This window comes from Sparus aurata, chromosome 16 (genome assembly GCF_900880675.1).
Source record: "Sparus aurata chromosome 16, fSpaAur1.1, whole genome shotgun sequence".
Lineage (NCBI taxonomy): Eukaryota > Metazoa > Chordata > Actinopteri > Spariformes > Sparidae > Sparus > Sparus aurata.
The window spans coordinates 8,465,664-8,492,257 of NC_044202.1; the positions used below are offsets into that span (position 1 = coordinate 8,465,664).

At 43.6% G+C, this 26,594-nt stretch overlaps 1 protein-coding gene across 2 annotated transcripts in view; it reads left to right on the forward strand.

Annotated features, from left to right (window-relative positions):
* Positions 1-26,114, forward strand: part of slc7a14a (solute carrier family 7 member 14a) — a 28,452-nt gene extending 2,338 nt beyond the window's left edge. Inside the window, exons 2-10 of one of the 2 annotated variants that reach the window (XM_030443268.1) lie at positions 12,351-12,908; positions 13,937-14,173; positions 15,158-15,375; positions 16,303-16,449; positions 18,184-18,392; positions 18,476-18,623; positions 19,302-19,797; positions 19,888-20,124; positions 20,745-26,114. In XM_030443268.1, the coding sequence (XP_030299128.1) occupies positions 12,602-12,908; positions 13,937-14,173; positions 15,158-15,375; positions 16,303-16,449; positions 18,184-18,392; positions 18,476-18,623; positions 19,302-19,797; positions 19,888-20,124; positions 20,745-21,043 (2,298 nt within the window). In that variant the 5' untranslated portion in view covers positions 12,351-12,601 and the 3' untranslated portion in view covers positions 21,044-26,114. The remainder of the gene's footprint in view (positions 1-12,350; positions 12,909-13,936; positions 14,174-15,157; positions 15,376-16,302; positions 16,450-18,183; positions 18,393-18,475; positions 18,624-19,301; positions 19,798-19,887; positions 20,125-20,744) is intronic. The other variant, XM_030443269.1, reaches the window with a different exon arrangement.
* Positions 26,115-26,594: the final 480 nt, after the last annotated feature.

A 26,594-nucleotide genomic window follows, 5' to 3' on the forward strand; every position in this document is an offset into this window, starting at 1 on the left:
ATTGAGGGCAACGGTAGCGCAAGGCATACAATGAGTGATTTTGTGCTATTCTGCAATATCCGTACGACGTCTTCCAACGTTTTAACATGAACTAACATTAGCCCCAAGAAGCTTACTGGTCGTAACACACCAAGGCTTCAGAAGCAAAACTTAGCAGCAGAAACAAGTTGCGAACACAACTTTAAATGTAATTTTCCTTCAAAGAAAGTTCACCCAAAAATTAAGAATACACTCATTGTTACCGTCCATGCCGATGGAAAATCAGGTGAAGCTTCATAGTCCTCAAAATATTTCTGGAGCTTCACAGCAGAAGTAGATGGGAACTTATTTTAAATTGTCAAAAATTACCCAAAAAATAAAAAAACATTATTCGTCTCCATATGGCTTTCCAAGGCCCCATAATCCAAATTTGACTTGAGTAGATAATCATTTACATGCTCAACAGACATGGTACCCACATTGGATAGGGTGCACGGTAATCGCATGGCCATCTATTTCTCATAAAGCTCTCTTTTTGGTCTGATGTTTTAGCTGCTAAACACTCCACCATGTTCACCAGCTAATCTCTAAATCTGTCCCTCTGCTGTTTTGTCGTTGCTGAGCAAGTAGCGTGTAAAGCTCTGTAAAGCTGAGTGAAAGCTGAGGAAAAGATGCATCTTTAGGTGGTAATTCTCTGTAAATTCATCACTGTTTTCCACATCGTCACATTGTTTTCATATTGTCATTTGTTATTATGAAAAAAATATATACCGATTACAGCTGCTGTAAGTTGCAACCCAAAATACTGGAGCTCAGAGCACATAGTGTGACTGCTCTCACATTCATCTTTATTAAGGATAATGGATGCTGAGTGAAATCTTTGCCTTGTGTGTGTGTGTGTCATACAAGACACTAGACACTAGAGAGAATTGATGTTTCTTTGAGGAACGGTAATGTTTATGTGCCCATTCGGAAGAGTCACGCGAATGATTTCTTTATGGGCGGATGAACATTTTTACATTTAGCGACGTCATTGCTGAATCTACTGTAAAATATAGCTGTGACGCAAAAACCACAACCACAGTCATTTATATTTATGAATGGCTGACTAGCCCCAACCAGCACCAGCACCAGCACCAGCCCCACCGCCCTTTCTTCATCAGATGCTGCTCAGCACTGACGTCAGTGAACCTGCCTGCGCATAAAGACTAATATAATCAGAACCTGACACACACACACACACACACACACACAATGAACATTGAACACATTGTCTCTTTGTAAGTCTCTGGCAGCACACACACACACACACACACACACGCACACCTCTGGTTACTGGCTCAACAGGCACCAAAGCGGGTGAAAAGAGAAGGAGAGACAAAGAGAAGCAGACAGAAAGAGGGAAAGAAAGCGACTGGAGGGCCGGTGTGTGGGAGGTGGACGGCCTTGATCATTATCATTACAATGTAATCTGATCTCTGCTACCAATTTGTGACCGTGTTTCCATCCCTACAGGTACATCAGGAGGTTTTTTAATCTACTTGTATCCTCTTTTATGCTTTTCACTTTGATTTTTATTTGAAAAATCCTGACAATATCGATAGTCAAAGACTTTGTCGAAGCCACAGAAAGTCTTTTGAGGATAACACCTGTAGTCCGTTTTCTTCTCTGCCCTTAAAAATCGCATTCCCACTGATGTTTTCGCCACTTTCAAAACCAACCGTTACAGTACAAGTACAAGTACAGTAGTTCCATCCGTAAAACTGGTCGAGAGGAATTCATTACACGTCTCGGAGGTTCTGCCCCAATTATCCCCTGTAATAGCCCTCCTTGCCCTTAGTTTAAAGTGGGCTTCAGAGAGATAGCTACAAGAGGTATTGAAAAAAACTAACTGGAGTATTTTATATTTGCTTCTTCTTCTCTTCCAGAAGAAAGAACTCTATAAGATCATCCCATCGAATATCATAATCATGAACTGATACTGCACAACCTTTCCAGGAATGTAGTATTTAGCTTGATATATTAGTTTTGTCAAGCTGAAAGAAGTCTCACGTGAAGCAACGAAGGAAATAAGATTAAAGATAGGCACAATCACGCTGGTGTTATCCTCTCTGCGAGATGACTGTGAAACTTGATCAGTAGTTAAAGCTCATAAAATGTTGCTACATTCTCTAGGACTGAGGCTTTTCATTGTATTTGTCTGGAATTGGTTTACGCTGCAGTTTTGTGTTTTTAAAACAATGAACCCTTGTTAGAAAGGACTTAGATCCTTCAAAACTGTAACCATGAAGCATAGTAGAGTTGACAGAAAACACCATAATACCTTGCAAATCTGAGCTTTCATGTAAACCAACACTAGTTATTACGAGGTCCAACAAAACAAGGCTACGATGACGCCATGACCATCACACAAAATGTACATTTTAGATGACTATTTGATGTCGTGAAAATTTACGGTGTCAAGCGATCATCTCACATCACAATCCCTGTTCAACGCGTTTCCTCAGGCTGCAGCCGACGGCATACGTGGTCTATGATTTGATTGTGAAAATTCTTGATTTATAGACTGTGACATGGCTGGCGAGCTAGATTGGTCAGTAACCCATGACTCTCTTCCCAATGGAAACCTTATAGGATTATGATGATTGTTTCAGGTTTAGTCAAGCCCCCAGGTGTTGCCAAGAAAACAAAGTCATGGCTTGTGGAAACCTTGAAGAATTTAAATTGATGGTCTTATTCCTGTGATCAAGCAGCCATGTTTTAGACAGGATACTGCCCATATAAAGAACAATCGTGCAGGTGGCTGCGCGTCAGACAGTTCTGGCCTCCTTGTCATCCATTAACTCCTGAAATTGGACACCTCGTCGGGTATTATCCCTTACTTAATCCACTTGAAGTCGATGAGAAACGCTCACCAATTGAGAACCTCGCCATCACCTTTCACATCATTTCAGGAGAGAAAAAAAGCACAGTCTCTTGGTTTTCATGTTGTTACATGCTAATCTCTAAATTGGATTGTGGAACTTGTTGTTGGACAAACACTGGAGTTCAAACAGTTTTATCAATTTAGTTGCCATGGTAAAGCCCTCAAAGGCCATCCTCTGAGAGGAGACAGAGAAAAAGGAAAAACAGAAACAAAAGCCAGTCAGCGAGCGAAGGGGGAGGAAATACACTTGAGAATGAAGAGAGGGGAACGGGTGAAGGAGGAATCGATGAAATAAAAAGGACTGTCAACTGTCAGTGGACTGTTCGAACATAGTGCACACAACTGGCAATTCGCTCATTTGCCGAGCAGCCCCCGGCACCGGAAAAGAAAGACTGGCAGGATAGAGACGGAGGAAACCAGGGAGGAAGTGCAAGAGGTTAGAGAGTGACGGCGAAGAGATAGATACTGGATGTGGCTCTAATGGTGTGTGACAGATGCATTTTTCTCGAGTCATCATAAGCCCAAGACGGATGGATAGTGATTACTCTATCACAGAATACCAGGAGAATATATGTCCTCATGCGGTGATACTCTTTAGAAAGCTCTTTCGGACACTAAAGAAGGTCAATGCCGCCTGCAGCAGAGATGGGGATTAGCAAATCAGATCGATGGAGGCCATTCTGTGGGAGGAAAAATTGCCTTTTGGGAACCACTGGCAATATTTCTCTCCTCCATTATCTCTCACCGATATTTCATGGTGTTTCTCGTTGAAGAATTAGTCAGCAGGTCATGCCTGACGTCTGCAATCAGAATCAATGAGCCAGGCCCTTATCTTAGTCTAAATGCTCTCAATTGAGGTTTATCACATCAGCCCGCAACGTGAGGTTTAGTCTCTGAAAGTGTGGAACGACCCCGTTGTCGTCAAGAGCTTTAGGCCAAGCAGACAGAGATGTCATTGATATGGCTGGTTAGCCAAGGAGCCAGAGGGAGTGACACCGTTGTTTTTATTTATCTTGCAGTCTGGAGCCAGACCCAGTGTGCTTTAAGCTTCAGGCTCCCACTGTGCTGCATTAGGGCAAGATAGATGGGGATGAGGCAGGCCAAATTGGGAGTGAGCCGGGCTGGCTGACAGGTCAGTCATGCAGAGCGATTTGTCTGCAGCCTGGCACCGACAGTTTCCACCTTGGAAACATTTGACGGGTAGGGATTATATACCTGCAATGCTTCTACTTTTCTCTGTACTCTCATCACTGTGCTACAAATCAATATGTTTGAGCTTAATGTTCAGAGTCTAAAGTGGCTGAGAATCATCGGTAAGTCAGGATACGAGCCAGTCAGTCATTAAATGAGCAAACTGGTCGGACAGCCAACTGAGTGAAGCAGAGGGACGTCCCTGTTTGTGTTTATGTTTGCCTGATACCAGTTCCAATACTGTCAATCAACACATTACACTAATTAGTTTGGAAAGGCACCGAGCTGGACAGTATGCCGTCAGCCGTTTGTTTATACCAAATGTAGACTTTGGACCCATTTTCGGACCCATGTTTTTGCGCCACCGTAAAAAAAAGTCTGACCAGTATCATTTTCTGGCACAGTGAATGTTTGCACTGTGTAGTGGCTGTTTTAACATATTTCCTGTTCCAAGGCCACCTCGGCTGCTAGAATTTTCTCAGTTTTGTCTTGTGATCCTTTTAATTAAGTACACCAGTACGTAAGTCCAAGGAGGCAAGGAAAATGGTACAGGAGAATTGGTTTTATCATTCAAACAGGTCAGGTGAGTCTTATCTAAGAATTGCACTACGACCTGATGTTAACTCCTTTTAACACAATATCATATATCAACATACAATACGCCTAAAAGCTTGATTCCATCGAGTTAAGTTGTAATTTCCTGGTTTAATGGCAATCCTGAAAAGCCATTGGTTTACAACTTACCTGATGAATGCCGGCATCTTTGCCCTCACTGGCCTCATCATTTTAACAAAAAGTGGAGCTATGTCTCGGATCAGATGAAGTCTAAAACATGTCTAGATTCTAGTTACTATCTTATTTACTGTTCATGATCAAAATAACATGCGGTTAAACAAATTTTATGTTGTGCAATTATGTCTTCAAAAAGAAGTTAAACACTAACTTCTCAAAGTAAGCCTATTTATCTGCTCTTCGTAAAGCTCCTATCCGTCAATAAACCAATCACGGCTCTCCAAAGGACCACAGTGTGGGTGTTAATCAATTACTGTAATCACTGTTTTCCTTCCCTTCCACAGGAAGAGGAGGTACAGGCATGGCGGGCCTGTGGGAGCACGCCCACAACAGTCTTTGTGCCCAGTGGTGCCCGACCTTTTTTTGTAAGACGTACAGTACCTCCGTCTCACTCCACCCACAGCAGAGATAGCCCCTGGGGTACAAGAACTGGGAATCACCAGTTGGGGCCACATAAATAGACGACATTAGTAAATCAAATAAATGATGCATCAGCAAATCACAGAGCCACTCAGGCAGCCTGAACATCGCAGATCTTATTAAAAAAGCCAGTCTCGGAATAGGTCAGACTGACGGGAATGGGTGAAGTGTGACGGATGAGTCAGTCCACAAAATCAACCTGGCAGGCGACAATTTCTCTTTTGTGTCAAATGAGGAATCAGATTCATTAGGCCTGTCAGATCGAGGTACTGTGGCCAGTCAGCCAGGGCGCTGAATCAGCCAGACGATCGCCAAAGTCAGCCAAGCAGAGGAAGTGAATTTACAGTGGGACTCTCCACTTTAGCCAATTACTGCTGATATCTGGGAGACTCTGACAAAGAAAGCAAACCCATCAAAACACTGAATTCAACTGGATCTAGTGTTCTTTGCTGGAAGGATGTTGCTTGGGAAAGTTGATGAGTCATGTTGGTTTTTAAATGTTAACACAATATTAGTGACAAGGCTAGGCTAAGTTTACACTCACCTTAACCCTAGGGCTACAGCATACAGAAATGGAAGTAGCCCTAATTAAACGAGCCTAGGGTTGGGATCAGGGTTTAAGGGTTAGGGTTACAGCATACTGAAATGGACGTAGCTGTAATTAAATGGGCATGGACATACGGATCAGTCACATTGATTGATAGAAAATGCATTAGTGTGTTCATGATATCAGACTGTGGACTGCATGGAGCTCTAAGCACCGCTGTGTAACACTCTGTGGAGGCTGCCTCATAAATCATGACACTGAGAGACAAAGTAGAGCACCCAAACATAAATTATGCACATTCATTCTTTATTTTTTTCACAAGCGAGTCTATCTAGCCATCCATCTATGGCACGTTAGATTGTCTTTTACCTCTGAAAAAGTGGCAACATCTGCATCACTTGTGCAAAGTCGGTGACGAGAGATGGCGAGACTGAGAGATAAAGAGAAAAACAAGCTCACAAAGTAAGACAAATCTCCCTGACTCAGGTGTTTCTACCGAATGATGATGAGTTAGCTCCTTCCTGTTCTGTCTGTGGGCCTTAAAAACGTCGGCCAGGGGCAGCTTGCCAGGCTGGGTTTATGCAGGGGCCGGGGCCACCCGACGCGGGCCGGTTGCCAGGTTGGTTTTTGAGTGAATCAGAAGGGCTCTTAGCTTTATTAAACCTATGCCGCTCTTACTGTAAAGGCAACGAGAGCTCAATCAGGTTATTCATCCAGCAATTCAGACGCAGGCAGGGGCGGACACAGAGACGGGCTTAGTCACGGCTGATTAGACACAAGGATGGATGTTCTGACAGCTCTCTTATCTCTACATGCTAATGTAAAGATGCAAGAGGTGGCCTTCAAGAATATAATAACAGGGTTTAAACTATTGATCTTTAACCAGTAGCACTCCGGCAGAGCAGACAGTGTTTGTTTAATGCTATGATATTAAAGAAAGATCTTGCTTGAAATCCGATTACCCTGCTTGTCAGTGTGAAACGGGGCTGCCGTAAACACAACAGCAGCGCAGCGCTCACACACTGGGAGATGACAGTAATTTCTCAAATCTCTCTCTCACTCACAGCGCTGCTTCATTTTTTGCATTGTTTTATTTTCTCGTCATGCCGTTTCGCTCACACATTACATATATTTCCTTTCAACTCTAATGAAATACCAGATTCCATGGCTAGATATTTTTATAAATATGAAATGTATTGCCTGCCGCCCACGTTAAATTAAATAATTCAGCAGCTCAAGTCGCCCCTGGCACTTTAGTTTGTACGCCGTGAAGACAAAGACAGACAAACAGCGCCATGTTTGTCTTGTTCTCAGAGCTTGGGGGATGGTGCACCATGCAGATGTTACCTTTGGAGAAGTACCACCTGCTTCTGCATGCAGTCTGTGCATTGTAATGGATTATTAGCATTGATGTTTGGATTGTTGATTTCTTTTTGAGGGTATACATCGCGACTGTACCATAAATGTGCATCCATTTTCGGCAGTGAATAAAACAGGGTCAGATGAGAATATGGATACCCTTTCGCATAGATAAACTTAATTTGTGTGTAGTGCTGGAGGGGGTAGGTGATTAGCTTAGCTTAGCATAAAGCAGGGAGAAACAGCTAAATGTTAAATTCAGGATGTTGTCTGACAGGATTTTGTGAATGGAGAATGGAAAATAGTCCCTACCGGTTGTCCTTCACTGTTACTACAAGACTCGAGAAGTTTGAAGTGATGGACTAAGAGATTCACCAAACTGTACTGTATAAATACAATCAGTTCAGGAAGAAGATTTGTTCACAGAAGCATTCAGTGCTTAGCTGGAGCTCAGAGTAAGTCGTCCCACTCGCTGAAATGAAATGGGAGCGTACCTATGTTTTTAAAAAAAACGGTCCTATGTTCCCCGCTTTTCCTTAATGGGTCCAATAATATTAAGGGATTATTTTTTCCACCATAATTTCCAAAACTGCTGCATTGTGCGACATAGGTCTATGCCTTCGATAATTTAATTTAATTTAATTTAATTTCATCAGGCCTATAATATCGTCAGTTTATTTTGAAAAGTGTTCGGGACAATATCCATTTGCTGGAGTGTGTACAGTGCAATTATGTGGGCGCCACAGTCTAGTCAAAACCGCATAGAGGGTCCGCCTCCTGTTCTGGCATTTTTCATGTTTTAAGACAAATAAACCCTAACCCTAACCCTAACTCTTTGGGTGAACAGCAGGGAACATAGGACCCTTTTTTAGAAAAAGGGTCCTATGTTCCCCGGTCACATACAAAGCGGGGAACATAGGACCCTTTGGGTGAACAGCGGGGAACATAGGACCCTTTTTTTAAAAAAGGGTCCTATGTTCCCCGGTTCCATGCAAAGCAGGGAACATAGGACCCAGGGAACATAGGGATGATCCCAATGAAACACAGTCGAACGTGTAGTTCGGCTTGATAACTTGTGAGCCGAACCCATAGGAGTATCAATAGAGAACCAAACCTATAATCAATAGTTTGTATTGAAAAAATCCTAGTGACACCCATCCCTTGTCCTTTGTAAAACTCTATAAAACCAGACTGACCTTTGATTCGCTGTTTGTAAGGTGAAGTCAGTTTTTAACACACGGAGCAGATGGAACACCTGCTGCCACGGGGCTTTGTGCAGCTCAGTTTTGTTGATCTATGTCTGTTCAAACAGCTCAAACTCAGGACAGGTGCTGGTCACTGCCAACGAAACCAGCCGCAGAATATTACATTAAAATAAAAGAAGACTCAACAAATGATAGAAAAACAAGCTGCTCGCATTTGATTTGTTATCTGCGTCGTACTTTTCACACATCTCACGTACAAAACCAACCGCGAACCGAATCTGTTCCGTTCCCTAGCCGCCACTAGAAGTTTTTCAGTTTTGCCGAGTGTGATTGAATACATGCATAGGTACCAGGGTCTCCAATTAAAGCTGTTCATGTCTGTCTGGCACTCCACACACCCTCTCCCTCCCACACACACACACACACACACACACACACACAGACGTTTATTGACGAAACCCGATTGGAGGATCAAAGCTCAGTGATCTAATGAAACACAGATTTGCTGTTTTTCAGTCTGCCCATCCTCCTCATCCTTTACCCCTAATCTGTTGTTTTTCCTGTCTTCCTCACACACACACACACACACACACACACACACACACATCTACCTGAACTTTTTTGACGAATTCCCCTAATTTTTTATTCAAAAAAGTTTTGTGTCGTGTCGTTTTCAAAGCAGGAATAAACCCCGGGTGAAGTTATCACAAACAAGGGCTGTACTCCATTTAGGTGAGCTGGTTTTCGCTCTGCCACAATGCTCATGCCCGTCATTATCTACGGAGCCATTTTGAGTGCCGCTTTTGAAATGAAACACATTTTGTTCAGAGTTATTTCCAGTTCGTTTGCGAGTGATGGTGTTTCGCTGGACCCCGCTAACGTTCTGTCCCTGAGTAATGATGAGAGCCCTCAGATTTGTAGCACTCCTTCGATAGCCTCCTACCTCTTCATCTTGCAAATCCTGCATATTATTTGAGTAATGTTCAAAATGCACTCGAAGGCTCGCACTTATTGAAGATGAATTCTAGACTACTCGGGTGTGCATGTGTGTGAGTGTGTGTGCTGTACATCCATCTGGAGGGCGAATTGTACCTTCATAGCATAGGTTACCTTTTCAGGTTCTGATCCAAACAGCCCAGAAACATCATCATGCTAACAGTTAATATATTAATCATAAGTGAATCACATTTCTCCCCACACTGAATTTTAACTTTGATGAAGATTGATATTCTGACTGTGGCTTCAGGACCAATTTGATATGGATTGGACAACAGATCCCCTGTCATGTATTTTATTTAAAGATGGACTGATATTGGGGCCGATGCTGATACTGATACTACTACTACTGTGTGAGTTCAAATATCAATCAGATATCAGTATATCAGGCAATATAAACACATACTTTGCAATGATTCCAGAAAATATTAAAGGATATGAAATGAAGGCAGGATAATTTGCATATTTTGCAACTAACACACGACCGATACATCAGTTGGCCATTATCATCTGACAATTTTGGCATATTTGTTGTGCTTTTTAGGGACTATAATGCAGAATTAGATGCTCAAGACAGTTTGGAATAATTAAATCCCAGTCAAGTTTACTGTTTCAGTGAACTGATGTCATTTTAGACATTAACATTTATTGTTAAACCTGTGTTTGATAACCACTTTTGAGAGATCATTGCCGAAAAGGTGTGAATATCGTCTGATATATCGGTAAAGGTATTTTTGACTTCAAAAATATCGCATTGTATCGGAAATAGTAACTTTCTTTGGAGTTTGATTGTTACAAATCACTCCATGCATATTTTCGTGCATTATAATCTTGATGAAACAACTGAACAACATAAATGCCGTCACCTTATATCTGTGATAGGCCAATATCGGTGGATGTAATCAGCCAACTTGTGTATCAGTCAAGTGTACTTTGAATCACTGCTTGTTCAGATCCATTTCATGACACTTCTTCCTTAACTTTCCCTCTACGTGTAAATTGTAAAATTTTGATTTCACTACAGTATAATCAGGACACCTGGGAGTCGGCATGGCACTGGGTTAAGAGCGGCCGCCCCACCTCACTCACCGTCACGCACAAATTAAATCACCTTTTTGTTTTCGCCCGCCCATACTCCCACTGAGTGCAGCGACAATGGCAGCCTCGGCTTACTCTGGTTAAACAGCGGGGTAATTGCAGCCATCATTTGTGTGAGTGGCTCGTATTATAGCTGAGAGGCGAGGTGTGCGTGTGCCGTACGTACGTAGTGTGTGTTTGTTTAGTAACTTGCGCTCGCTGGATGAATGGTGAGTGTTAGTCCGCCGCTGTTAAGAGAGAGCGAGGGAGAACTGGACTGTTCTACAATTGATGCCGATAATAGCTCTCTTTTCAACAGCTCTGATCACGCTGACACTCGTATGACATCAGACACACCGGTAAAAAGCTCTGGATGAGTATAATGAAGACTGCTGCCTGAATGTGTCCTTTCATTGTTCAATACACATTTGTCAGGATTATTCTGCACTAACTCTAACTTTCACATTTCGATTGTTTCGCTGATTGCTTTGATTTATGTTGAGCTGTGTGGTTTTTGTTTGCCAGCTTGCTGCCTACGTATTTATAACACAAAGCATTTTAAAGGGGTTGGTTCAGTATAATTTGGAGTTGAGGACGTATTCTCTAAACATGACATTATGGTCCTCTTTTAGCCTTGTAGCTACCAGAGATGGGGAACGTAGTCGACCTGAGTAATTGTTTCAATGACTCGAGACTGAAATTGGTCTTGAGACACGATGACTCGAATGGCTAGATTGTGTTCATTTTTATGTTTTCTACTTATGTTTTATTTATTTTTCTATTAGTGCTTAATTACAGGCCAGTAATTTAAAAATGTATGTAGAATTTTGCACCTTGTGCAACTTAGCCCCCTGCAGTTTCTGCATGCAACACCACTGCTGTATATCACAAATCCTTGGTGCGAACCACAAGCAAAACTCATTACATCATGAAAATTTTATGTAGAAATGTAGGCATGTTTGTATCGCTGTGATCCTACCCTCTTACTGAAGTTAACATAGCGCAGAAACAAGAGATGGGGGGATGGGGGTTATCTGTGACGGACACCACTCACTCTATAGCAAGAAACCGTACCATCAAAATTAGTTTGAAGACGTTATTTTAAGGTGAAAAAAGTTACATGATGTTGCTAATCATCAAGGGAAATGACACATACTTCAAGTACAATTTACATTTAATCAAAAATTATGGACAAAATACTGGGTATTGGTGAGTGATGTACTTATCCACAACAATTAGCTGCAAATGTTCCCAAATAGGATCCAAATTACCAGGCAGGGGTTTTCAAATTCATGACTTTTCTCAACCATAATTTGTTGCAATTTTATATCAGTATTGGACAAATTACTTGCTGATTATTGTGTAATTTCCAATAAAACTAGCTGTCAAACGTGGTAAAGAGCATAATATTTCACTCTGAAATGTAATGTATAAACTTCACATTTTAATTCTAACGAGCAGTTCTGTAGAATAATAATAAAATAATAAAATCATGGCAGCCCTTCGAGTCTCTATAGTAATTTTACAGTGTGGTAGAGCTTTAGTGCACTTATGTGTGTGTTAGATTACATATTGCCGTCTCTCCTCCTTAATAAACAAAAGAAAAATGCAACATCCCTTGCCGTCACTAATGAGCTTGGCAACTATAGCAACAATGCTAAAGGGAGAGGACTCCTAATTAGCCGCTTCCTCATTCAGGTACGCTTCAGTTGCGGGCGACTGTGTAATGAATCTCCACCGATGGGTACCTGTGTCTTGGCGTGCGTACTCGAAAAATAAGCATTGTGTCAGAAGAATAATGGGAGGCAATGAGCTGTGAAATGCCGTAAAAATAAATCAGGCCCCCTTTGTTTTTCAGATAACTTACTCTCTCACCATGTGGAGAAGGAATTCCACTGAACCACAACAAGAGAGTTGAGAAAAGCAGAGGCAACGGCACCAAGACGACGTCAGATCTTCTTCTGAAACTTTCATCGTTCGGAGAAGGACCAACTGATCGTCCACAGCGCTGCACATTGTTGTTTCCACCAGACCACAGTGAAAGAATCCCACTCTTCCTTGTGAAAACTCTTCCCCCTTGACTCTGACCCTTGACCTTTACCCCTCACTATGAGCGGTCTGGCGGGGAAGCTGGACCCTCGGAGGGTGCAGTGGGGCGCGGCATGGAACACCTTTGCGTCCCGTGTCCTGAGGACCAAACCTGTGGAGTCCATGTTGGATTCAGCCATGACAGGGACTAGCTCGCATGGGACCAAGCTGGCCCGGGTCTTATCGACAGTGGACCTGGTGTCGCTGGGCGTGGGCAGCTGCGTCGGGACCGGGATGTACGTGGTCTCGGGGCTGGTCGCCAAAGAGATGGCCGGACCGGGGGTCATTGTGTCCTTCATTATTGCCGCTGTGGCCTCCATATTGTCAGGTGAGACTGGAGAAATGTACATATGTATATTGTGTTTCTTAAAATGGGGCTGCAGACTTCTCACCCTTTTACCTTTTACCAAAGTGGACGTTAAGCATTTCTTAACCAAAAGGTGTGAAGCTGAAAGGATTCAAAGTACTTAACCTCCAAAATGTACTCAACTGTCCTTCAGTACATCTATTTACTGTAAACTTTTTGGTTCTGTTCACTGTAAAGCTTCATGTTCCTCCCAACAGAAACTCTCGGTTCTGCTGTGTGTTCAGCTGCATTGTTCGCTCTGTAATCTATATTAGATCCATTACCTGTCAGCTCCCTCAGCCAAACACATCGCAGGACTCTGATACACACCTGCTGCTGACAGCTGACTGGCTTTCCTCCTTCTTATTTCAACACAGATTTGCTGTCGACAATGCAGCATTATCAGGGAAAAAAATAAGGCGCATGGCCCGTTGATAGTGAGTTTACCGCATCCTTTTTTTTTTTTTATCTTTATCACGTTATGTTTTTCCTGAGGCCTCACGCTGGGTAGCCAGCCAGTGATAGTAACTAACAGCATGACATGACACATTGCAGTCATCACTAGGATTCAGATTAGATACATGCATACAAAAATCCCATTCGTCTGGAGGCATCCTGGGGAAAATTCCGCGCTCATCCAAAACGTTCCTTCAATCCGTCCTCCCCGGGATGCCGTTGCTCTCGAGCCCTCTCGCTTACTGTTATTTTCACACACACAGACAGACGCACACACAGCAGGCTGAGTATATCGCACTATAGGCCACAGTAAAGGTTACCGTCTTCATCACCATTACACTGAAATGATTTATATGAAGAGCCCTTTAATAACTATGCAATAAGAACAAGGGCAAAGACATTATACGGTCGAGCTATAATAGAAAGGACGCTCAAGGGATATCTAAGCAGTACCTTAATGCCCCTATCAATACCTTCAACCCAGCCTTGCACTTGGATGTTAATGTGGTCTTATCACCTATACGTGTCTATGAATGTGTGTTTGTCCTCCACAGGAGTGTGTTATGCAGAGTTTGGCGTGCGGGTGCCTAAGACCACAGGTTCGGCCTACACGTACAGTTACGTGACCGTGGGCGAGTGCGTGGCATTCTTCATCGGCTGGAACTTGATTCTGGAGTATCTGATTGGGACGGCGGCGGGGGCGTCTGCTCTCAGCAGCATGGCGGATTCTCTGGCCAATCACAGCATCAGCAACTTCATGATCACACACATCGGAACGCTCAACGGTTTGGGTGAGTAGGGACGAGTCCCTGTGATTGCTGTAGCGTTCATGTTATTATTTATTAGCGTTATCGTACGTTTTCATCTCAAGATTTGGATTTATCTAATATGTGAATGGCAATACATGTTTTAATGGTGGGGTGAGTGATTCTGGAGGAAGACAGTCAATTATTTCATTAAACGTCATTCCCTGGTCATTTGGTGACCAGGGAACAAGACTCAACCATCAACTATTTTTCCCCAGAACTGTTCACCCCACCTTTAATATATTAATAATGATAAAAAAAAATGAAAGCAACACCATCTGGGAAATCTTCCAGCCATTAAAAGATACTTTCCAGGAAAACGATGGTCATAGCTTATCTCGGAAATCATGTCATTACGGAAAGTGACAGAGGCCTGGCAACTTAGATTCCTAAAAGATTCGTGAACATCATCAACACAGTTTTCCAGGTCATAAACCGGACCATGGGGGGATTGCCAGCCAATCTGGTGTAACACTATAGCTGATGTGTGTGTTGCCAGCCGTGCCTATCTGGATGACACCGCCCTGACAGTCTCTTCCTGTTGGACGCCGGCAAAGCGGTGATCGTGGTCACATGATAGGCAGCATGGCCAGCTGTTCCACAACATAATGGAAAATTAATGTTTCCTTTTTCCTGCTGGGGAAAAAAAACAGCTGTTTCTGCACTCTGGGACAGTGTGGAATCTAGCTCAAAATAAGTGTCATTAGTTTGTGTGTGTGTGTGTGTGACCACCTGTGTATATTTATAAAGACTGACTTCCTGTGCATGTGGAGTTGGTTATTTTGTAATTATTGATACACTATTTTATTGTGCATTCAATTCAGTGATTGACAGTTTACTGAAATATGTTGCACATGTAGGTCCAATTCCAATTCTTATGAAGTCTCTTTTGAAAAAAAAAAAAAAGATTTGGGGGTCTACAGTTACTACAATATATGGGTGTGTGCTAATAATAACCCTCTCCTTTAGGTAAAGGGGAGCAGTCGTACCCAGACCTGCTGGCGCTGCTGATAGCACTGCTGGTGACGGTGATAGTCGCACTGGGAGTAAAGAACTCTGTGGGCTTCAACAACGTGCTGAACGTCATCAACCTCATAGTGTGGGTGTTCATGATGATCGCCGGCCTGTTCTTCGTCAGTGGAGAGAACTGGGACGAGGGGAGGTTCCTGCCCTTCGGCTGGTCGGGGGTATGCACACACATGCAGATACAGATACTAAGTCAAAAGTGAGCCAGTAAATTTAATCGGAAGGCATGAAGTAGGAAATGGCCATTGCTCATTTTCAGGTTCATACTTTCATTTCTGGTGTCTTTCGGAAAATGTTTGCAGGCTTTATTGTTGAAAAAACACATTTCTGTCCATTGCTGCAGCACCTCTATTCACCTCTATCTGTCTGGATGCTCCGCCCCCCTCCCAAACAACCAAGTCTGCTCTGATTGGTCAGTTCTCAGAAGCTGGAGCAGGCATTGCCCACCATATTTACACATCATCTATTTTTGCAATGAGAGCTGTACTGAGGGCATTTAAAGCTTTGAAATAATATTGCTATTGAGGCTATATAATGATACGCAATCTCAAAATTTGATCTCCTTAAAGGGATTCATAAATGCCGGGACTGGCCAACAGAATCAAATATTATGGTGTTTTTGACAACATGCTTTGATATAAATATTCCTTCAATAATGTTGGTATAACTATTGGCGTCACAGTTACACAAAAGACAACTCAAACACAGATAGAAAACAAAAGCGAGCAAAATAAAAATATGAGCAACAAAAGGTAGGCAAAAGGAAGACAAGAGAACAGGAGAAATCCAAGGGCAAGAACAAAATTACAGTACAAACCAAAAGAACTAAGTACGAACCAGAATAACACGAGGAATCAGGAAGCAAACGCGGGTAAACATGATGAGAAGACAGGAAACACTGTGGCAAAACAGGCAAACCAGTTAAGGCAAGGAAAACACCAAAATTTAAAACTTTCTTTCTTACCACATTAACAATATAATATTGATATATTGCTGAGCCCTAGTTGGAAGGCTAGATCTGCTGGTAGACTAAGACCCCGTCTGCTTATGTTCTTAATGTGAGCCATCATTTGTCTTGCTTCCTCCAGGTGATGCAGGGAGCAGCCACCTGTTTCTACGCCTTCATCGGATTTGACATCATTGCCACAACGGGAGAGGAGGCAAAGAGTCCCAACACCTCCATCCCCTATGCCATCACTGCCTCCCTCATCACCTGCCTCACCGCCTACGTCTCTGTGAGTTACCTCGAAAACCACACACCGCATGCACAAACTCCGACGGCAAATGATTTGTTTGTTTTCTTTATTAGCATTTCAGAGGTAATGAAGTTTAACAATGCAAAATGCTTAAGCTTCAAAGCAGCGCTACAGCAGCAAATAAACGGTTCTCATACACAGAGTAGTAATGAGGTGAGATAACTCCTTGGCTCACTGATTCCAGATCGACGAAACAAATGTTTTATTTCACACATAAGTATGATCCCACTGATTGTGGGAGGATTCTGGACCATAATCACAGTTTCTATTTCATACGCCCACATAGTTTTGAAACAAAACAAATGAAAGTTATGCAACGTAATCACCGAATTATGAACAAAACATAAGTTTAGTTCATGCCATCATGTCACATAATTGTTAATTGTCAATTTTAGGATGAAACTTTTTAACCCTAAAGATCCACATCTGCTCGATTATTTATCATTTTTTGCCTTCATGTGTGACCTTTAGCATTAGCTCACAGTTCAACATACTTGTGAATACAGACTCAAAGTGTCAGCCCAAATTTATGAGAAGTGTCTGACAGCCGGATGAAAAGATCAGACATCAAGATGTTCCCCCTCCCTACACTCCAGCAGTGTGGGTGGGTATCTAATCTCTGATCTTTACGTATCCAGCTCGAACAGCCTACCAGATTCCTGACTTCGACACGTTTGTGCTAGATGGTTGTTGCTATGGGTACCATGCAGCAGCGGCCTATCAGGGAGGAACATTTTTTCGGCATCGCCTGGGGCCATGGATTGCATCTACTTCAAAACTCAACTCTTTGCATTGCTCGTTTTTTCTGTCTCTCCTTCTCGCATTTCTTTCTTTGATCAAACTCCGTAGGGAACTTTGGAGAACTTTTTTGCTCCCATCGAGATCTTCAAGCTGCTGAAGTTTAAGTTTAAATCCAGGAATCTCTTTAATGGTTAAGCACGTTACATGCCACCTCTTTTTCCTGGAGGCTTTGGTTTAAGCTACAATGTAGATTTATCCCAAATCGTCAACATTGGCTGGGTTTTTCCTTCAGTGCGCCGCCATGTTGAAATTTCCTCACATCCATACCCTTGGATCGAGTTCAGGGTCAGCAAACAAATAATTTAACTGGGATTTCATGCACAGTGTCAACCATCCTGTGCCCTGATTTTGACGAAGGGTCAAAGGGCACCAGGTTACTACTAGGATCTCTATAATCCACCCTCTGAGGGTTGGTCTTTTTATCATTCCTCTCTATTTCTGCAATCTGCTCAGGCAAATCCCTCTCCTTCGCAGCACAGTATCTGTGACAGATGGCCCTGCATGATTTCACACGTCAGACGTGCGGATCAAAAAATTGCACACGCGCAGCGAGAGAGAAGCAAGACTAATGAACAATCTACATGTGATGTGATGTGCGATGTGCTGAACGCGCTAGCCTGCAACTCCGGGCTGTGAGAATGTAGCTCAACACTTTCTAGATAATTATAGCATCTGTCAAATGATTCTGATGAGGCTGAGAAGCAGTCTCACCACCTAGGTTTATTAACTAGCTGTTCTGGGGCTCATGTGGTCATGCGATCATCAGCAGCGTGCCTCGCTGTCATGTCATTTTAGGTGTTCAAGTTTCCATTTTTTGTGGGCGCTTTCTTGTCCACATTGGCTTAAAACTGCTGTTCATATTTTGCAACATATTCCTGTCTCATTAATGACCAAACTCTCTGTTCCATCCAGGTTTCTGTGATCCTGACCCTGATGGTGCCGTACAACGAGATTGACGCAGATGCCCCGCTCATGGAGATGTTTGCCGTGCATGGCTGTATGTTCGCAAAGTATATAGTGGCGGTGGGCTCAGTAGCCGGACTCTCTGTGTCACTCCTGGGCTCGCTGTTCCCCATGCCGAGGGTCATCTACGCCATGGCGGGGGATGGCCTGCTGTTCAAGTCAGTCAACACGCTAATGTAGCATTTTTATATTTCATCTGTCTATATTTTGTGCACAACTGACTCATTTTTTGGGTGTTTAGGTTCCTGGCAAACGTGTCTTCCTACACAGAGACGCCCGCTGTTGCCTGTGTGGTGTCGGGCTTCCTGGCTGCCCTGCTCTCCCTCCTGGTCAGCCTCAGAGACCTCATAGAGATGATGTCCATAGGAACCCTGCTGGCCTATACCCTGGTGAGTGCTGGACAATGAATACTATCAGACAGATCCATACGGACCAGAGGGGGGGGTATTACAGAGATTTATTCTCAGTGCTTTATAACCTAGAGGACAGCTAGTGGACACACAGAGCACTACAGATTTTCATTTAAGAATCAATTGGAAATGTATTTTGTAGTTCCCCCAATGATTTTGTCTTTAGGCGGAGACTTACACGATCAGGGAATTTAATATGTTTCGCAAATGCAGTCAGATTTGGTGAAAAGAGGCTCCGCTTCTTGAAGGATTGTGCAAAGCAACAGATTTTGCTGGGAAAAAAAAAACTAATCCCCCCAACACATGAATCATACAGAATTATAGCTGTAAACATTACATTAATCGAGGGTCTTAGCAAAGTCAACAACACCAGAAGGTTTAATGTATGAACCGCTTGTTGTGGTGATGAATCAAGTGTTGTTAGAATTTCTGTCATGTTCATAAAAGGGATGAAAACCTCCTCCTGGTGCGGTGCCCCATAGCTCCTTTGCTTGTGGTGTTCACAGCACTAGCACCTGCTAGCTGCAATGCTAATGGATCTAACTAACTAAAGACAGCTACAATTAGCAGCGGATAGCAGATTCGTACCCCATTTGGAATTCAATAGGTGGCCAATTCTTCCAAATCACACACATTGTCCATCCTCCTGGTCTGCAGGTGAGCCTTTGCGTCCTCCTACTGCGTTACCAACCTGAGGGCGACATCCACGGCTTCGTCAACTTCCTCTCTGAGGAGCAGAACAACAAGAGGAAGGAAGGGGTTCTGGCCGAGTGCGAGAAGGACGCCTGTTCACCAACCAGCGAAGTGGACGAGTACGGAGGCGCACCCACCAATACCTGTGGAGCCAAAAACCTGCCATCATTGGGCGACAACGAGATGCTGATAGGAAAACCAGACAAAACCGCCTACACTGCCAGCCACCCAAACTACGGCACAGTGGACATGACCACTGGCATTGAGGCAGAGGAGTCAGAAGGCGGGCTGTCCCGGAGGTTGAAGAAGCTCATTGGACCCCGTTATTACACCTTGAGGATCCGATTGGGACTTCCAGGAAAAATGGATAGGCCGACTCCAGCCACGGGGAAGACCGTCACCGTGTGTGTGCTGCTCCTCTTCATCTTCATCTTCGCTTTCTGCTCCTTCATCATTTTCGGTGAGAACACGAACAAACTCAGGTAGCAGTTACAAGTAGCTGAGGCATAAATTGATTATTTGTTTTCTTTCTTGCTTCCTCTCCCTCCAGGATCGAGCTTTATTGGGGAGGGTCACTGGTGGGCTTTGCTGCTATTGGTCATCTTCATCATCATCCTCGCCCTGCTCGTCATCATCATCCTCCAACAGCCAGAGAACCCTAAGCGGCTGCCCTACATGGCGCCCTGTGTGCCCTTCGTACCTGCTTCGGCCATGCTGGTCAACATCTACCTCATGCTTAAACTGTCGGCCATCACCTGGATTCGATTTTCAATCTGGTGCTTTGTGGGTAAGAGATTACGTCACTGAATGATAGTTCAGTCGGAAAGTCATTTGTAGTTTTTACTGCTTAAGTAAAGACAAAATGAACGCAGACTCTCCGGCAGGGCTGTTTTTGTTAGTACACAAGCACTGGTGGACATCTGTGCTTTTACAGTGTGAGTAGGATTGCTGTATTCTCTTGACTCACTGAGTGGGATGAATTGTTTAGAAGTTGATAGTTTACTGTCTCTGCACTTTTACATTTGTTTTTAGGCTGTAAGCATTTATACAAAGTCTAGTATTTTTCGGCCATAAACAGTGCGAATATATGAACAAGGGGGCTCCATGAAATTCCATACCATGTTTTCTGCTGCTACCTTGCATCCAGGCGGATTGATGCAAAGCGTGCACCGAGATACAAATGAGCACGCTGCAAAGGTTACACAGTGTCACCAAAAAAATGCTAGTTACTCCAGTTTAAAGGATAAATCCACCTTGTCAAAGGAACCACAAAACAGGAAATGACATCTTTTCAGTCAATCTTTTCTGGGGGAGAATCCCCAGATGCTCGCTAGATTGTCCCACCCTCATTTTCACTGCTTTCCATGCACATATATTATACTAATATTAGTCTTTGTTTCCTTTTAGGTGTGCTCATCTACTTTGGCTACGGCATGTGGAACAGCACGCTCGAGATCACGGCCAGAGAGAACGAGGTGCATGCCTCCACCTACCAGCGCTACGATCAAGGTGTGGATGAAGGCTTCTGCGGCTTTGACGACGATTTCTACCCGCCTACTACTGACCAATGGGGTGCGCCAAAGGGGGGGTCGGGGCTCACCCCGCCCCCTGAGGCAAAACCTGAAAGTGGTGGGACGCCATCGAAAGGCGGAGGCAGGACCATTGCCAATCACGGCCTCGCCGAGGAGGATCCCATGGATTTCTGAACGGACTGACTCTGTGTTACCCTGAATGTACTGCCTTGTCTGCTGCCTGGGGAGAGGGAGGGGATCAGTAGCGTGAGTGCATGAATGACTGTGTGTGTGTGTGTGTGTGAGCGTGAGTGCATGCCTGCATGTGTGTGTGTGTGTGTGTGTGTTTATTTGTCTGTGCGTCTTACCCTTGGGCTAGATAGTTTCTTGGCAGTGGAACGGACTTTTGTTCACCTTACTCTCGACCACGCTCGGCTCCTCAGCGCACACAGCGAATGTGGACGTCAAGGTCACGAGTGTCATGTCGCAATCGCTTGTTGTTCAGTTACTGGTGTCCACACGTCCCACAAAAGAGAAAAGGCCACCTAGAGAAGTGCGGACGTAGCAGGAGATAAAATATAATGTGTCTAGCTGTAACTGTGACACATTGTGTTCAGCAAGCTGTTAGTAATGTAAGAATTTACGGGATACGAGCGAGGAGGAGGTGATGAGGGAGGGACAGATGAATCAGCAACTCTCTTCCTGTTTTAACCTAGACTGACAGGAAATCTAGATGACAGCATGCCAGGCCCAAACTATTTCCTCTATGTACAGGTCTGACTTTCTCAGCTCATTTTATGTTCGACACACAGGAAGTGAACACAAAAATCGTCCTGAAAAATAAAATAAAAAAACCTGCTTATGGCCGTCTTTAAATCTACTCACCCTGACCCCTTAACATCTAGCCCAAGGGATTCAGGACAGGATTGGGACGAGGGTGTTGATGTTTTCTGTCACAAATAGTACTTGGACTTTGCTTGCAATAGTGCCTTCATCTACTGTATGTGTGTGTGTGTGAGTTTTTCGGATTACGTCTGTTTTTCTACTTTAATTTTGCCTGTGTATGTGCGAGGATGTCCGTGCAATCAAAACCCCTACCTTTTACATCAATTCTCCTGTCTGTGTCTGTAGATATAAAGTGTGTCCTTCTGGTTGTTTTACTCTGTGTGTGTGTGTGTGTGTGTGTGGGTATTTGTTTCATTTTGTTCTTCCCACTCCTTGCCCCAGCATGAAGCTCAAAATCAATCCACCCGCGACACAACAGCAGCTCATGGTGCAACACAACACGTGCTTGTCAGCTCATCGGTGTCACGAAGAAGACGAGAGGGTAGTCGGTGTAACGGAAGCGAGCGAACAGGTTGAATCCTAATTGACAACCTGAATGGTTTGGTGTGATGGATGTCGTATTTTCGGTTCAGTTCTTTTTCCTGTGCGCTCGTCTCTCTGTCGATGCAGTTCTCGCTGGTTGCCAGGGTCGGGAAGGGATACATTTTCAGTTCATTCACGTCAAGAAATGGATTTCCCTCACTGTGTCTATCTTTTCTCCTAGAGAAGAAAAGACAGTTGGAGACTGTACAAAAGTCGTAATCGAAGGAGGAGGCGAAAAGTAGTGGTTTGGCTTTTTTTGGCGAGAGGTTGAGGGACTTTTGAGTATTTTCCCCCAGATATATATGTTTTATTTTAAGTCCCAAGTCAAAACAGTTTAACCATAGTCTACATGTCATTTAAAATACATGTTCTGGTTTATAACCGGAAAATCAGTGCATATAATCAAAGAGTGAAACATCTATTTTAACCCACCTCCCTACGCCAGTAAACTTTGCGCAGTTCCGAACTGAGAAGAATTGTTTTTTACTTTGGGTGAACTGAAATATAATCCCTCCTCGTCAGTCCGTCTCCCTTTTTCTTCCACTTCTTTGCTTTTCATCCCTATCCTTCCTTCCTCACTGAATATATTTCATCCTCTACCTCCACCCCTCTGCTCTTCCAGCCCAACTCTTCCTCCAGCTGTACCTCCCTTGCTTCGACCTGCTCGTGATATTCATCGGGCCGTGTGAGCAGGGAGCTGCCACTCTGAGTCACATATGATAGAGCCGGGATTGGTTTCCGGTCAGGATTCCAAACAGCAATCACTTCATGGTCCCACGGTCCATTAACTCCTGTTTCACCTCAGGGTGTCCGCTATCGCTCTTCTGATTTGAGCATTTGCTCCTCTCCCTGTGTTCCTGCTCCACCCCAGACCCACACTGCTCTGAGTGAACCTCCCTCTGGCCTGTACCTCTGCAGTCTCTACATTCATGTAGCTAGTGCTGAAGTCCCGCTCTTCACGTTACCTATACTGATGCTGCACCCTGAAGAGATATTGTGAAAATCAATCAAATGAATCGAGCTCAGAGTGTCGATCATGTAAGCTAATGCTGCCAAGGTATGCACTCATGGCACTGTAAGGGATTTTAGCATTATATGTTGTGAAGCTGAGGGAGGGGGCACTTCGACAGTAGCTGCTGCTGTACGCCCTGATTGTCCTCTTTGTACCTTCTCCTCTTGCCCCCTGCTGCTGCATCTGTCCCTTTACAGGGAAGCCTTATTTGTCTAATGCACTAAATCTAAGGATGCCACGCCGAACCCCCACCCTACCTCTGCTCCTCCCACATCGTTCCACGCTCATGTAGTAAGGGGCCCTTTGGTAATGATGGTTGTGATGCCCCTCCCAAAAAACAGCCCATTATCGCAAGAACTTACGCTCATATTGGACAATTCTGCAGGTTGAGACCAGAGCACCCACCTATGACCAACCACAGATTTAGCGAACATCGAGGTTATGTCTGCAGTATCTTTTTGGGTGTCTCTCTTCCGTATGCTTGTGCAGACTGTGTCACTCTTCATCCTACTTCACCTGACTTCCCTCTCTGCCACTGTAATAATTACTACGGCCACTAGGGGTCACCACCACTTTCGCAGTCGACCTATTTGGTTGTTTCCAACGAGGACTTTGTAGGAACACTTTACGTGACCTTGTCCAAAATTCTTGCCAGAACCCTGACAAAAACAATTTAGTTCCCTTTTTACTGCTGTAATCCCAGTCTTTTCCTATAACAAGTGATTTGCTTTCGTTGGATAACCTTAATCATAGTTCAGTCAGCCAACTCGCATGCGGAGGGGGATTTTAATGTGATTGTGGAAACGTTTGCCATATTGGCTTTGTCCTCTGTTGGTTGGGAAATGATGATAATAACCGTAACCATAACATGATCAACCTTGGTCAACAACCTTGTATATAAGGCGATACGCATGGACGGTGCAGAAATGTAAAATATTTCTTGGCACTGAACGCAACGTGTGGTCTTGCAGAATTGTCCAGTATAAAAGTTCTGTTTGGTGACAGGGTTGGAACAAAATAAACATCCAGCACATCCTGAAACATTTGCACACTCTATCTCACGCACATCAAAAACATATTCCATTCTACTGCTATTCAGCCAAAACACCTTCCCCGTCCAGAGTACCTCCCAACTCAGCCAAAAAGACTCCAGCCGCTTTGCATCCATAGCTCAGCCAAAAAACAAGACAGTGAATTCAGGCGTCGCCATGCCTCTCACACCGGACTGTACAGTCGACTTTCTATATTATCTGCTCTGTGCGTGTATGCATACAAGTGTGCGAGTGCATGTGTGTGTGTGTAAAAGTGTGTTTGTGGTCTAACGCCTGCGCCTCAATGTGACCGTCTGGTGAATGTGTAGCATGCTCTCATGCACGAGGCCCAGACTGTAAATGTTGTACTTGCATGTGGTGACTGATCGCAACGAGACACAATAGAACACTAAAAACCAAACTGAACGCAGGCTCGGTTCTTATACCTGGGAACACACCGTGCCCACGGGAGGACTCAACAGGTGTATTACAACTAAATGAGCGTCGAATAACATCATTGTTGGGTGATTATAACTGAAATGTTGTATTCAATCTAATATTTCTATTCAGATCCGGACACAAACGTTTCCTATACTTCACAACTCGATATTATGTTAAATGAGTAATGAATTCTTTAAGCTGGATTTAACTCTCGGCTCATGCTATAATCTCCTCCCCAGGTATGGGAACCAGGGCTCTGTTTTGTAAAAAGGGAGTAGAACATGTAGCAAACACACGATTGCGAGGATGACTCCTCTCACATCCTCCCCTCAGACACTTACAGTATGCCTACTCTAGGTATCTCCCTCTTCACAACCTCTGCAAGCCAAAGTCCACAACGTTTGTTTACTTTTCACATGCAGGAGACTGTAGTTTCTTCGAAGTGAACACTTAAGATACAACAGAGCTAACGGTTCTTCTTGTGGGGGGGGGGGGTCGTCTGGTTATATGCTACTAACTTTGGTTTATCACAGAGGACTGATTTTCTTTTTTTTTTTCTTCTCACAGTGACTTAAGTCAACAGTGCAATGATCATTTTCAAAAGTCCTATTTGCGAAGTATTTCATTCAGAGATTGAAAGTATTAGTCTAGACTCCATTGATGACAGCAGATTCGCAGTGAAAAAGTACAACGCCGAAAAAAAGGGCGGAGTGAACTAAAAGAAAAGTATTTTTCTACGGCTGTCTCCCATCCACAGGTCGTCCTCGGGTAGGTGTGCACAACAGAGCCGGGTGGAGTTATCAGCCTTCGCGTTCTGTTTTTCGTTCAATCACAAGGAGGCCTGGGAGAAAAATATATTTTTAACAACCGTAGTCTCTCTAGAATGATAACGCTGATTTATAAACCTCGATCCTTTCCTTTGAAGGGATTTCGAACTGTTTGCTCTAGACGTCAGTATGACCGTAGAAGGTTTAGGAGTAGATCTACTAAATTAACAAAAGAAGAAACATGCAGAAACTATTTTAATACAATTCTAAACAACAAGCATATACAAATATCGCCACTATCGCTTTTAAAGTCAGCTACTCTTTGTTTATTTTGTCTCGGAGAAGGCGTGCCATGTTCTTCCTGTGCTCTGTGTTCGCTGTGGCCACGTGTCCAGTCAGTGTGTGTCGGACTTGTTGAGATTGGCTTCTCTCTCGCAAACAACTAGATATTCCTTTTTCTCTTCTGTATATTTTGGCACAAAGCTGTATGATGTAGTTGTTTTTTAATGTCGATTTTTCTTTTCTTTTTTTTTTTTAATGGTTTCTTCCACATGTGTGGTTATTTTTGCTCCTGGGTGCACTGTTTTTTGCTGAGTTGTTGATATTGCTTCCATGCAACAATGAAAGTTATTTATTGCAAATACCAATAAGAGGCCTGGTCATTTCTGTTCTGACTATAATAATGAATAATATACATTAGGGTTAATTGACACATGTGAAAGGGATTTGCATACACAATTGTGCTGTGCTGCCATGCATGGCAGTAAGTATGGATGAACAATGTAATCCATGTGTTACCAGATATGGAAACGCCTCCACAGGCAAAATGGTTTTATGGGCATTTTGAGCCGACGTCTCTCATCACATTAACTTCAGTAAACTTAAACGCTGGCTACTAATCCACATATTTGATCAACAGCAGACCATCTTGACAGTTCTAACTTTCGAAGGAACAGAGAGCTGGACAGTCGATAACGGGAGAAGGCATCATCTTCCCGTTGGTTGAGTTGCATCATCCACTTCTATAGAAACCTGCCTGGTTGGTGACAGACATGGCTAGTTTTTTTGAGTCAGGTGGCTCCGTCACCAGCCATCGGGTTTTAAAAGTGTGCATTTGCGTCATTAAT